The sequence below is a fragment of the Mytilus trossulus genome, chromosome 3 (assembly GCF_036588685.1).
Source record: "Mytilus trossulus isolate FHL-02 chromosome 3, PNRI_Mtr1.1.1.hap1, whole genome shotgun sequence".
Lineage (NCBI taxonomy): Eukaryota > Metazoa > Mollusca > Bivalvia > Mytilida > Mytilidae > Mytilus > Mytilus trossulus.
Window position 1 is genome coordinate 2,659,988 of NC_086375.1, and position 15,256 is coordinate 2,675,243.

General features: G+C 32.1%; 1 protein-coding gene and 1 long non-coding RNA gene across 2 annotated transcripts; one reads left to right on the top strand and one right to left on the bottom strand.

Annotated features, from left to right (window-relative positions):
• Positions 1-7,323: 7,323 nt before the first annotated feature.
• On the top strand, positions 7,324-7,774 carry LOC134709171 (uncharacterized). The gene is made up of 2 exons (XR_010105910.1): positions 7,324-7,407; positions 7,651-7,774. It is a non-coding gene; the product is annotated as an uncharacterized LOC134709171 (long non-coding RNA).
• A 751-nt stretch (positions 7,775-8,525) lies between these two features.
• On the bottom strand, positions 8,526-12,317 carry LOC134709172 (putative nuclease HARBI1). The gene is made up of 4 exons (XM_063569351.1): positions 12,044-12,317; positions 11,286-11,356; positions 10,223-10,435; positions 8,526-8,775 (listed from the first exon to the last, which is right to left on the bottom strand). The coding sequence occupies exons 1-4, from the start codon at positions 12,243-12,245 to the stop codon at positions 8,572-8,574; spliced, it is 690 nt and encodes a 229-aa protein (XP_063425421.1). The 5' UTR covers positions 12,246-12,317; the 3' UTR covers positions 8,526-8,571.
• Positions 12,318-15,256: the final 2,939 nt, after the last annotated feature.

Genomic DNA, 15,256 nt, shown 5'->3' on the forward strand with positions numbered 1-15,256 from the left:
TAAGGTATAAACACATCAAATCTAAAAACAACACTCAAAAGTTATCTTGAAATTCAATTATGTTAACACGTCTTACAATCGGGTATGTTTTAAAATACCTATAACACCTCAGAGAAAATAACTTGAAAAAAAGAAAATTTCGACTTGCATCAGATATTTTCCAACTATTTTTATCAAATAGTTTAAAAAATTCACAATTTGTAAAAGAAACTGATATATCGGTGCATTAAATGACATTTGAACAGAAAGCAATCGATGATATAGAATAAAAGATAAAGTTGATTTCAACTTAACATATTCCAGAAAAAAAAATGAGTTGTCTTTAACTAACAAACAATCCCCATAGTTTATAGTCGATTTGCATCTCACTGACATGCATTTTTTATGTAAATTTTTTTTTAGAATTTTTTTACCAAGTAGTGCATAGATACCTGTTCTTTTGAAAGGAAGTTTGACTTTTTTCAATAACTGTGCATTGGGTGTTCTAGAATACTATTAAAATACCATTTCTTTCTTTCTTAGAATTTCCTGTATGAAGTCAGCCACACATATAAATGAGTGAAAAGATCGGCAAGAGGAGGGGACCAGTTGGTTTCAATAGAAATGCTGATTGCTTTTTTTTTTTGTTAAAGCGTGCACCAATTGTTACAAAATTATTGTTAATCAAGACAATTTTATGATGTTAGTTTTAGAGAATTACCGAGATACTTTAAAAAGTAGGATTAATCCTTTCCAAAAACAAGATACTTTGATATACGTTTGCCATTCTTTTTTATTAAACACAGCAGGACCAAATCTTTCAATTAGTCATTTAGTTGGGAATGGGGAATATTTGTTTGAGGTGTAAAAAAGCAAAATGTGTAAAATACTGTTTCAAAATGAAAAAAATGTATGTACTTGTTAGAATTGTTTAATATCCACATTTGATTCGAGCCACCTCTAGAATATGAGGTTTCGTAATACATTTGAAGTCCGGCATTGAGTGCTGATAAAATAGATGTTAACAATTTAGAAAGAAGTTTTTTTGGGCACCAAACAATATACCGTTGCTTGTTATGACACTTGTATATGTTAGGTATTCAATTCAGTAATGGAACATCCCGTTTCTCATCTTTGGTTAACAGGCAAAGGAACATAGAACAGAACTATGATTATCCAGTATTTCATCCTTAGTATGTGACAGATGAATATATGTTGAGTTAACAAGTGAATTGTCAATACCTAATTCATTTATCTAGCCGTTTGTATAATCAGATCAACACACAACAAAATATATTGTTTGGGTTTGCAATGCAAACACAACAACCTTTTTGTCATAGAGGTAGGACAAGTGTTTCACAACATTTTGTTTTAGATTTACGAGTTTGACTGTCCCTTTGGTATCTTTTGTCCCTCTTTGGTTATAAACAATTGATGTAGCACTAGTTATAGTAGACCCATTAAGTTTCTTAATTCTTATTTGTATCAAAAACCTCACAGGTTTAACACTTACTGAAAGAGCATCTACGCTCAAAAACACAATTGTAACATTGAATCCATTCTTCGTTTTACTTGGGACACGATAAGTGTGTGTTCATAGGATAAAACTGACAGCTTTTTTTATGTCAATTTGCTTTTTTCTTGATCAAGAAGAACGAAATATTGATACACATGTCAAGCGTTAGCTCAGTTTCCTGTTATAAACGTAATATAATACGATACTGCAATAAAGCAATGACGATGTGGTTATCAATAGTCTAATACAAAATGTGTACTTACATATATTTTAAGTTGGTGTTATGAGCAAAAGTGTCATTCCTGACAAAAGACAGTTGGTTTCTACTCAGACCTCCGCAAAAAAGTATACATGGTATTAAACAGGTTTTAACTGACAGTATACGGTATACGATCGTATGAGAATAACACATTATAATTCAGATGCGTCCGAACACTTTTCTAGCAGACAAATAGTCTTCACAACGGTGAAGTATATAAAACTAATTACCGTAATTTTTTGTGAATCAAAATAAATATGCAAAATGAGAAGACTTGTTTGGTCATGTAATATTTGTGTTAATTACAGTCTTTTTATTTGAAAAAAAGGTTTAATATATGATGCAAAGATAAGTTAAAACATTCGACTAGTGTTCTAAAAATATGTATATATTGTAACACTAACGAATTCATAATTCGAGATGGTAGAATCTTAACATATGAACAAAATGAGGCCTTATTAGACATGAAGGTGTAATACCACCATTGATTTTTCCCTATTAGTCTTTATTAAAGGAGTAGGTCCGGTAAGACCTCTTTTTGGCCCCAAAATATAACAGTTTTACAAAATTGTTAAAATGTAAACTTTTAGTTATTTATTGGACAGTTGAATACTTCTGCTACATAAATATAGGCTGTTTTTTACAATACAATGCACATATATCGGGTTGTAGCACCATTAAGTCATGCTAAATTACTGAAATCTTCAAAATTCTATCATTTTAGTTTAATTTTAGACGGTTTCCGTGTAAAACGAAAGTGGCCGCATTCGTGTTCATCCATAATATTGAAATTTAAGTTGTATTTTATGATAATACATAACATATATAAAGTTTGTGGATGAACACGGATGCGGCCACTTTCATTTTTGACAAAAACCATCTGAAAAGTGACGTTTTGAGGCACAATTGAGAGATTTTTCATATTTGAGCTTGAATCGGATCGTTTTTAATGACTAAATCAGTTAAAATCTTTAACATAAACTAATTGAATCAAGTGAAATAGACACTAAAGTGTTTAAAAAATGGTCAAAATATTTCGTCAGATGAAACTGAAATTTGAGGCCAAATTGAGTCCTTACCGGACCTACTCCTTTGCACTTTTCAAAAAATTGTGCAGAATTTATCTTTGTTTCAAATAAATAAATACTTGGCATGAGTACAGTTTTATCCTGTCCAGTTCTATAGAAAAAGTTTCACCTAACATGTCATTGCATATAAGAAAATAACCATCATTGGAAGTTAACCAATCAAATTTCTCCCCCTATTCTATCTGTGTACAAGGTTTAGTCACCATGTAACCTCAAGATTACAAAGTTTCTATAGAAATCACAAATAAAAAATAATGGTGTTTTGAAATACCCAAGACATATGTCTATGACACAGAAATGTTTATACTGCAATACAATGTAGGTTTAATTACCTACAACGGTCAAATTCCAGGGAATATTTTTTTAGACCTACTTTCGTATGCAACCGGATGTGACGTACCATGATTTGGTGGAATTACATCTAAAGAAGACCTTTTTGTTCAATAAACTGAATGTGACTTTTTCCCTTTGTAGTACTGGTTATTACCAGCATTTCTTTCAAGTTATGTCATAATCAGTTCAATAGTTTGAAAAATATCTTGTTTATTGAAAGATGACATCTACAGCGATTCGAGCACAATTTCTTCGACAAATCCAAACCAAGCCGCATCAAGATAGAATAGAGTGTGGACCAATACATGATAAAATATCTTTCTTATCTGCCTACAAACAGTTGAAAAGGATACACAATATGATTTTAGGAAGATAAAATACCACTAATAAACCTCTTTGTCTTCTTTATAAGGTCTCTTTGGGTCAGTTTATACCTCTCATTTCCTCAAAATTTCAACTTTTCAGGCCAATAAATAAATAAAATGGGTTAAATTTAACTCATTTATGGTAGAAATGTTATAACAAATGAGTAATTGAAGCATTTTAGTAGAATGAACAATCCATATAAAAGTTGACTGTCTCCATGGAGGTTTCAATAAGTCCTTACGTAAAAATTAAATTTACGCCGCGTTCCAAAGAGAGACATAAAAGGCTTTTCTCTTTTAGTGAATAACTTGTCGTTACAACATTAAAAATAATTGCATCCACTTATAACTATATATGTATTTAATATTACCTAGGAAAATTTTATATCATAGCAAAATATAAGAAATAAGGAGAAAAAGCCCTACCCTCCAAAAAAAATTAATATATGCACTAAGTATGGCTTGATCTGTCAACTGAATATTCGTGGTACAGTCCTATTTCAAGACAATCTTCTCATAAAATATGTTTTGGAGACTCAATCCACTCAGAATATTTCATTTTTTGTATTATTTCACTCAAATAGTAAGAAATTTTAACACATGAGATTACTCACAAGGCTATAGGTGCACGTGCAGCTTCCCATATTAGGTGTAATACCACCATTGATTTTCCCCTATTAGTCTTTGTTAAATTTGCACTTTTCAAAAAATTGTGCAGAGTTTATCTTTGTTTCAAATAAATAAATACTTGACATGAGTACAGATTTATCCTGTCCAGTTCTATAGAAAAAGTTTCAAATAACATCTCATTGCATATAAGAAAATAACCATCATTTGAAGTTAACCAATCAAATTTCTCCCCTTATTCTATCTGTGTACAAGGTTTAGTCACCATGTAACCTCAAGATTACAAAATTTTCTATAGAAATCACAAATAAAAACATAATGGTGTTTTGAAATACCCAAGACATATGTTTATGACACAGAAATAGTTTTACTGCAATAAAATGCAGGATTAGTTACCTACAATGGTAAAATTCAAGGGAATATTTTTTAGACCTACTTTCGTATGCAACCGGATGTGACGTTCCATGATTTGGTGGTATTACACCTGAACAGTACGTCGTATTTTTACATTATGGCATTCAGAGTAACACGAGAGAAGATTTACCATTCAGCTGTTTCAACAGTCAAGTATGTGTCGTACATGATGTTTGACTGATGGATTGAGTGCAAATTACCATTTTAACGTCACAACTGTATTTCGTAGTTTTGATCAATTCTCATCATTGACGACTTTTTATTGAAAGTTTGATTGTTCAACATAAAGAAATGGACACTTTGAAAAACGTCAAGGGAATATCATGTCGTTCTCTCGACATGTTCGATTTCAAATAAAGCAACGGGTGGACAAAAAATGATTCATAATATTTCAAGTAAATAATTCAATGATCACATCTATAAATTGCATGACCCAGAAGCGCATTTCTTGTATCACCTGTTTTGGAAATGCTCACAAGAACCATTTGACAATCGCGGATAAATCAACACGTACATACATGTGGAGCTATATGTTCGGACATATCAAAAGAGGATTTCAGGTCAACTATGTCTTACTTAGATAGAACTTAAAACTTTTTATCCTCGAATCTGCCAATGTACTGGTCAAGGACCAGTTGCCGTCAGTCACCAGTTACTATCATTGCTTAATGACGGCCTCGATGTTAGAACACTCGATGTTTCAAGACAAACCAAGGTTTAACCTGATTTCAAAGTTAAAGTCTATTAATTCTTTAACCAACTCTTCAGTACAGTGTGATTGGCAGATTAATTTCAAATGACATGCAGGTTATGTTATGAACAAGTAGGCAACCTTGCAAACTTCCAGAATGGTGATGTGTTTGGTTCATTTGGAGTACCTTCTTCACTTCTTGCTTTACGAAAACAAAATGCATCACTAATGTTCTGATTAAATGGACATTCTATAATTTAATGAGAAAATTCAAAATTGACGATAACTGGGCCCGGTTGTTCAAAAGTGTCGTTAAGCTAACGACTAGTTAAGCCTAACAACTCGTTAAATTTTAACATTGTTGTTAGTTAATTTCTGTGTCAAATTATGTTGTTCAAAAATATTTAATGACTGCGTTAACTAACAACTTGTTAAAAATTTAACAACTGATTAATTTAACATTTTCCCATAATTCCCAAAAATACCTCCACTTCCAACAATGGCTGAAGAACAAAGCCCCAACAAGAAAATTCCAAGAATAAGAGCAACTAACTTCACAAGTATTGAAGTTAATTTGATCAGTAGAAGAGTGGTGAAGGAGCTAGGCTTATTAAAATGAGAGTTTGGGCCTGACATAACTGCAGATGCAAAGAACAAAATGTAGGCCAAGATTACAGACGAGGTGAATGCTCTGGGGGTTAGTTACAGGAAACTTTCAACTGTTAAAACCAAATTGAGTAATCTAAACAGAGATGCCAAGGAAAAGTTTACATATGAGAGAAAGGAGAGAAATAAAACAGGGGGAGGACCAGCACCCAAACCCATAAGTATGGCAGAAGAAAACATTATCAATGCCATGAAGGATACATCCTCATTCAAGGGAATAGACGGTGGCATGGAGACCTCTGTAGGTTGGTATTTGAGAAATAGTAATATTACGTAATTTTCATTCCTTAGTTTTGCCTAAATTAGTCCGTTTTCATTGTTTTCTTTATTAAAGTTACAAAGAAAACCCCAAAACCAAAGCAGTCGTCTGTTATGACAGAAGGATATCCCTTTTAAAGAAATTCCCTGCAGACGTCGCCAATGTTCTAAAAATAGATTCCTGTGTTTTGCGATTACTTAGTGTGACATTCATGTTACCTTTTATTTATATAATTCCTTTATGTGATATTGCTGAAAAAACCATCATCTACAAATCAAATTGTGGTTAAAGATGGATAAGATGGTATTTAAATGCTGAAGTTTGCTAGCCATTGTTTTATTATGGCGGTCAAATTTGCAATGCCCCTTGTGTCAACATTTGCCACATTGAAAAAAAAAAAAGATAAAGTGTGGTAAAAATTCATACAAAATCAATTTTTTTCAAGGTATAATAATTATAGAATTAATATCAATTTGTTAATATCATCTTCAAGGCACTTGCAATGATGAATTTTCCACGGATATTGTGACATGTTTATAGTCCTTTTCAAAATAGCATGCAGTATAAAAACATAATTGAGTTATGATAATCTTTCTTTGTGCCTTATAATCTTAACTTAAGTTATGATTTTTTTTCAGGGATTTCTCAACAAGCAACTGTAACAGCAGGCACTCACAAGGTGTGTATATATAAATTACATAATTTATACATATGACTATGAATTACTTCAGACCTTATTATTATGCATGACATTTCAAGTTTCTTCAAATATAAGAAGTGCAATCAATTTGTCAACTGAACTGATTTAATATACGAAGCCTTGAAATAGTAACTTATAAACAGATCCATATGCAGGGTTTTCATGATTGTACAGCAAACATGTCAAATTATGTCTGATCAGTTCATAACGAAGGTTTAGCAAATTTCAGTCACTATGTTATTTTACAAGTATTCCAGATCTGTAAACTGTACTGTCAAATAAATGTTTTATTATTGATATGAAAATTTGGGAAGAAAGAAACAATAATTATTGTAATAATTGTATAATTTGTTCTATTGTGAAGGGTATAAAGTATCAATTCACTTCTTTAAATAAAACAAGGTTTTTTTTACATTTCAGACAGCGTAACATCTGACCAAATGTTTACAGCTGTACCCATCTCACCAGTTCCAGCTCTGAATGATTTTCTAACATGCCAGACTGTTGATGGTATTTATTACTTAATAGATAATTTCATTAATGGTTTATTAATTTTCTTTAATTTACATTTTATATAAAGTTGCAATGATAAAGCATAAGTTTTGATAGAAATAAGTTGACAATAATATATTATGACGTTGCATGTGTAAAAAAAACTCAATAAACAAATCTTCTATTTATATTATTTTTATGTAATAGTGTTTCAAGTTTAATCAAAATCCTTATATATGTAAAACAATTGTCAACTTGTAGATTTACCATCTTCTGTGGAGAGTATCTGGAAAAGGAGACTGGAGCAGGTTCACCAGAGAAATGAGGAGTTAGCACTTTCTAGTGCTACTGTTCATGCCAGCCTACCTGTACCTGTACTTGCACAGGTATGTGTTTCAAAGGTTAAAATACAGCACTGTTTATGATGTATTTACATAAGTTGTTTACTGAGTCTGATGAGAATAACTTTTTCCAACAGATTCCAAGTTTGTTTTAAGATAAGTTATTTTATAGGTAATCACTGAAGCATGACTTGATTGGGCACCCCTTATTTCAGACAGTTAGCCCCTCCCCCACCAACCCTCACCCCCATGAAGTTCTGTATCCGCCACTAAGTGACCATGATTAGAATGGAACAATAGAGCTCTTACAGACATATTTACCATTTTCAGATTTTGTTAGACCCTGTCCCAATTAAGGAGACTGTAAAACAGTATATGACGTGGGTTGCTGTCTGTTTAATTTTGTTTTTAGCTTATGTGTCATTATTCTTTTTGGCAAGTATATAATAATAACACATCTACTAAATATTAAGTTAGAGTTTAAAATAAAAATACCAAATAGCAAAATTTCTATATATTTCAGTGAAAGTATGCAGAAGAAGAAAAAAAAAGAGGACTGTAAATGATGTGTATGAGCTGCAGTGTCTTGTTTTAGAAAGTGACCTGAAAAGAAATGAAATGCAGATGGAACTTTTCCAAAGACACATGCAATTTTACAACATGATGATCCAGAAGAAAACTATTGATAGTGAAATCATGATTTTAGATGTTCTGCTCAATTCAGAAGCTTAGTTAAAATTAATTTTCATTTTTGTGTCTGTGTTGATGATTCTTGTTCTCTTATTCCATTGTTAATGATAAAAAAGTATTAAAAGATGTTGTCATGATTTATTTCTGATTTTCAATGATTAAAGAATGTTGTGGAAATATGATCTCTAACAGCTCTTCCATCTTGATGAACATTAAAATGTTCCCCAAGATCACCATCATTGCCAACAATTACTCCATCATCTTCAATGTCTGGTTCATTCAACAAAATGCATATATTGTGGAGTATAGCACAAGCAATTATTATTTTGCATGCCTTGCCCGGTTTCATTCTGATCTGAAATTTAAAAAAAAAATCATAACTTAATTTGTTACACTTATCAATTGTCTTCTTATCAGCATTTAACGAATGTAGTATTTTATAGTATTTCAAATGTTGGCATTGCATGAATTTATGTACAAATGTATGTATGTACAATGTATAAAAATAGAAAGCTGTGAGATCACATGCAAGAGTGGCAATGAGACCACTTTCTATTGTTAAAGTAATGAAATATAAAAGTTTACAGTATGATAATCAACATTGGAGCCTATAGTAAGCTATAAATAATACTACATAAAATGTCTCAATAGTGGTTTAACATGCATCACATTTTGGTAAGCATTTCGAGAGATGTAAATATAAGATTGATGTTGATTTGGTCATAGACGTTAAAACTTAAACAAGAGTGCACATGCTGGGATGTCTTGCCTTTTGTACTAATCGACAATATTATGTTGATTTTCCTTAATATAATGCATTACTAAAACTATCACATAAACTTAACATGATACAAGAAAATAAAGTCAAGTCATATAAACCAAACAAGAAATACATGTACACCTAACAATCATTCTATACAAGAAACAGACTTAACCAAAAAAACTAAACATTGACCAATCAACAATGAAAAGTGAGGTCAATGTCAGATGATCCATGCCAATCAGACATGTACATGTAATGATTCTTCCATACTGCAAATAAAGTTGACCTATTGCTTATAGTTTAAGGAAAACATACCAAAACACAATAAACTTGGGGTGAAGAAAAAAACACATGTGAGACTGACATGCACATCATAAAATATTTCCATATACACCAAATATAGTCGACATATTGCATACAATATGAGAAAAACACACAAAAACAAAAAAAATGAAATATAACCACTGAACTATGAAAATGAGGTCAAGGTCGGATGACACCTGCCAGTTTGACATGTACACCTTACAGTCCTTCCATAAACAGAATATACTGGACTTGTATAGATTCAGGATATCAAAAAACCCAAAGAATCATTTTTTTTTTTAAAATCAAACTTAGTGTAACTTTGCACCCTATGTACCTCAATATGAACCAATTTGAAAACAGGTCCAAAATTAAAAATCTAAATTCAGCATAACAAAGAATCCTATTAATCCATTTTTTGTAAAATGGAACAGTCTACTTATGAACCCTTTGGATCTTATATTATATGGACTAATTTGAAAACAGGGCCCAATATAAAAATATTATCACACAGATAGATTCAGCATATAGATCCACAAAAAAATAAGTTTCTGATAAAAATCGAACAAAGTTTAATTTTGGAGACCTCAATGTGGACCAATTTCTAATGGGCCAAAATATTTAAATACATTAAAAGATAAGAACCCCAACAAAAAATGAAAGTTTTTTTTTCAATCAACTGCATTTTTTGTGTTCTATGACTGATCATTTGCTTAAAGATTTTTTTATGCTTTACCTCTGAGTGTAATATGTGGAACCTTCTCTTCAGCCTTCCAAATGTTCTCTCTATCACACTTCTGGTTGAACAGTGGCATCTGTTGAACTTCTTTTGATGATCAAGTACACGATTCTGGTATGGGGTCATCAGAAATGGTCGACATGGATAACCACTATCCCCCAGCAGTACACCATTTGCCCATCCACCATTCTGTTCCATGTAGGTACACACCTATTCCTAAAAGTTTTAATTTCTTTTTACAGCAAATATTTGGTTAAAACTTCCATTTTTATGTTTAAATTGATATATATTCAGCTTCGCAGGGAGGAGTTACACTATTTACCTAAAATAATATTCAGCAAAACTATTTTTTCTATATCATGTATATTCCCTTTTCATTAATTGTATATCAATATTTTTTTCACCATAACCAACCCTTAAAACGAATTGATTGCTGCTTTATATGTATTGAATAATTGACTTTTTAACATATAAATTTTTCACTAAAGATATTTTTATATTCTTTTCTCTGTTATTGTATCTCAAGATTTTTTTCAACAAAGCCCCCACTAAATGGTTGCTTCTTTATTAATTAATTATATAAATTTCCAATGATAAATTAATAATTTTGAACTGAAATTCAAAAGTCCTTAGATTGACATTTTCACACCTTTATGTGTATCTAATGACAAAAAGTAAAAAATAATATTGATAAGAGCAAATAAAAATAGTGGTTTCATAGGCGGATCCATGGGGGGACTGGTGGGCCTGGGCCCCCCCCATACGTTGGAAAAATTTGGTTGAATATATAGGAAATCACTGAAGCATGACTGGAGCGGACCCCCCCCCCCCTTTTTACGTCAGTCAGAGGGCCCCCCTTTAGGAAAAGTTCTTGATCCGCCACTGGGTTTTATGTCCAGGAAGAAGATTTTGACTTCCTGCAGTGATATAAACCAATCCAATATAAGAGATTTTAATTCTTTTATTGAGAAAATAAGAAGTCTGGACTGACTGATAACATATAGTGCTTAAAGGGAATATAACTTATAAAAGATGACAAACATTGCAATAAAATGCATACCTGTGAAGTCCTGAATATGTTGGAGTCATGACTGCTACCTGGCCAGTTTGCATTTATGTTTGTGAATTTACCTGCAAAATATAGATGATATATAATGCAAAGAAGAAAGAAATGATGTAATAGCATAACAAATGTGTAATGTGTTCTCTTGTGGAGAAATGTCCCATTAGCAATCTCACCACATCTTCTTTTTTATATGTAAAGACCTACAAATTTTCAATCAACTGTATTGTTTCAAACTAGGAACCATGATATCAAATTAAAAGGTGTAATGCATGTTGCATAAGGCATAAATGTGCTGATCCTGTCATCAGAGCAACATCAAATTATAAATTGTACAAAAGCTAGGGTACTCTAGGTTAATGTTTCTTTCTTTTGGATTAAAATTCAAGATATATATCAGAAACAGCAGTGGTGGATACAGGATAGGGAAACCTCCCTTTTAAGATTATCAGTGTATTTGAATGGGGACATAAGGTTGGAGCTCCCCTTCAGGCTTTATCTTATGTTGGGAACCCCCCTTTTTGGAAATGGCTGGCCCCTGAACAGGATCTTTTTCTCATTAAAGGAAACTAATATCTTCTTTTAATTTTTGACCCTAATCATGTCCTAGATGATCCGAGATGAACTGAGTGAAAGTGAAAGTGAAAGTAAAATGTTCTTTTCTGAGAAACAGACTATAGGGGTCCCAGTCACACTGAAAAGTTGATACCAGTTTATTATTTACGAAGGTCAATGTCGTATTAGATTAGAAATACCTTTGGCATCACAAACAGCCTGCACATTGACAGAGTGTACCCCTTTCCTTTTAACAAATGATGATTCATCTTCTGATGGAGCCTGGATACGGACGTGTGTCCCATCTATTGCCCCTAGCACATTTGGGAAACCACTTAGACGGTAAAAGTCTCCTCTTGTTTCGTCCACATTCCTTGGCCACTTGATGAATTGATCCCGCATGTTACAAAGTGATGTCAACACATCAGACACAATACGCGAGACAATTCCCTTGTGCAAACCTGTCAACAGACCAAAAACATACAATTTGGAACATTTTGTTTTTTGTTTACATTTCGAAAATTAACAAATTGAAATTATCATTCAAACATCAGTCAAAGATCATTATAGCAATTGATTACACAATTTTACTTATGTTTATTTAATTTTAAATCATATATGATAAATATATAATTAAAATCTTACCTATTGTGTCTCCAACTACTTGCAAAACACTGCATGTAGCTAGAAATCTCAGGGTCACCACGACAATCTGTGGTACAGTGAGAGCATGGTTTCTCTTTGTTTTTTCTTGTTATATCATCACTGACTAGATTAGAAATGAAATTAATTCCCTCTCTACCAAAGCGATACCGTTCTCGTAACTCCTCATTTGACACATTCAAAGAAAGGTCATCTTCAGGCGAAAATGCCTTTCTTTTCTGTGAGGTGCAACCGGTACTTGTCTAAAGGCGGCCATATTTAACAATAAATTAAATATTTAATCGACCTCCTACAAGATGTTAAAGTTAACGACTCGTTATCATTATTTTTGTCGTTAAATTTTTTGAACAACAGTTAACAAATTTGTTAAATTAAACGACACTCTAACGACACTTTAACGACTGTGTTAGCTTAACGACACTTTTGAACAACTCGGCCCTGGTCATTATACCTATAAAATAAATATCGGCATTGTAGGAATCCGTTTGTTGTTGCTTACAAGAGGAATTAAAGTCAACACTTTTGTGCAAATCCGCTGGTAACCATCGTTGTGTTAATTGTATATTTCCCTAAAAGAGTTTTAACTTTTGATCATCGACATTTAGTTGAAAATCATGTCAATACCTCATCATTGGACTACTGAGCTCAATGTTCATCGACCACGGTAAATATTTTTAGTGTCACTAAATGTTAATAACACTTCAAAAAGACGGATACAACCATATGTTTATCTTTTTCCCCTTATCCAGTTAATTAGAAAAAAAAACTGCAACTGCAGAAAGGTTTGACGATAAGAACTTGTCTGGTTTTTACTATCGGTTGATTGGAGAACATCTGCATAATCTATTTTATAAGGCTTTGTAATAAAATATGTTGCATATGTTATAGTTATAGATTCTACCACTGCTTCGAGTATGATACGACCTTTATCTACACGAGACAGTTAAATATCTAAGATTTAACTGTTAGGAGTGGATAAATACTGTATTGCACTGATTTGATGGTGGAATCTGTTTTTCTAAAGATTTGTAGACGAAATGCAAATAATTCAGTGAAGCAAAAAATATGCATACTTTCTGCATGACGTCATCAGGCAAGGTCACGTTCTTTCGTAACGTCACGATAGAAATTTCAGAGGAAAGCAAAAACATTTGACGTCATAACCGAATTTTAATCAATGACGTACTGAGATCAAACGAATCACACATTGATCATATGAGAATAATCAACTGGTCAGAAAAGGGATAAATTGGTAAGGAATTTTACAAAGATTATATATGTTTACAAAACAAAAGAATAGTAGATAAATAAATTTGTAAGTTTTGCTAACCTATTTTAAAACAAGTGTTTTATGGAACAAAAACAGCCAAAGAATCATTATATGACAATCAAGAGTATTTATATATATTTTTTTCTAAATCTATTACAATTCGTTGGTTTTTTACATTGTTTTCTCAATGTTTGTTCACACATAATGTAGATATATAAATCATATAACCTAAACAGGTACACCTTTTAGTGGAGTGACAAATCGGGAAAAGTCGCTTAGTTGAGGAGTTTAATGGACCGAAATGCCTCAAGGCTGACAATTCACATGAAGATGGAGTAAACACTATGCTTTCATTTTAGACCTGTCGTAGAGTTTTTCCATGGTGCAGTGTTTGTAAAATTGTGTAAAAGTGAGATTTTCTGATTTTTTTCTTTTTCATTTTCAAACACGAAAACGTCTATAATAAATTCCCGAATGAAGATATCATAAAACAATTTGGTATCATATGACAGAGGGATATATCAGATTCTATCTGACATCAATCTTTAATATCATATGAACATATAAATTGAGTGAATCGGACGATTTTCAAATGTATGAAACATTTCTATCAAAGTCTAGTACATTTCTTATATATATCACCAATAGGAAATGTTCATAAATATAATAGAACAAGCAATACTTAAGAAGTTTTGATATTTAAAAATTTGATAGAACATAAAAATCAACCTTTACGAGCATTTTTACAAAACTCATCACTTAGCAGTATTACTACTCAATTTTCACCTCAGTGATTCATGTAACGTTCCCCTTTCCTATTTACCCCTATCATATGAAATGCAATGAATTTAATATGCATTTTCCTAAGTTTTATAAAAAAAAAATATATTTGTATCAATAGTTGTGTCGATGTGCTTGAATAAGTACAGATGCTAAGGTTTAATAATTTTTGAGGTGTTTTATTATTGTTTTTCGAAAATACTAATTTTAAACCAAGTTGAAACACATCCAAAAATTCCCAAATTTGTTGTCGTGGCTAGTGGGTCTCATTGGGGTCCAAGCATGCCGCGGGATTGTCGATTTTAAGTAAGCATGAAACGTGAAAGTCAAATGTTTGTGCCGTGCGGGAAAGTCTAGCGGGACACGGGAATTTAAAAAAGAAGAGAATTGCATAAAATACGTATTTAGTGTAATTAAGCGGGATCTGGGATCAGAACCCCCCCCCCCCCAAATGAGTGGCTTAGATCATGTGTCTAAGCCTTTACATGTTCAAGAAGAAAATATGATCATGCATTTAAATAAGTGAGAGAAAAAACATGCATGTAAAGATGGATCAACTTTCGTTGAAAGTCGCTTCATGCCATTACAATGACTAGTATAAAATGTCTATTCTGGAGACAAAAGTCACACTACAAGCTAGGCATTTTAAGGTATGTTGAGTCATTTGAGCGTGCCAATATTGTTTTAAATCAGTGACCCC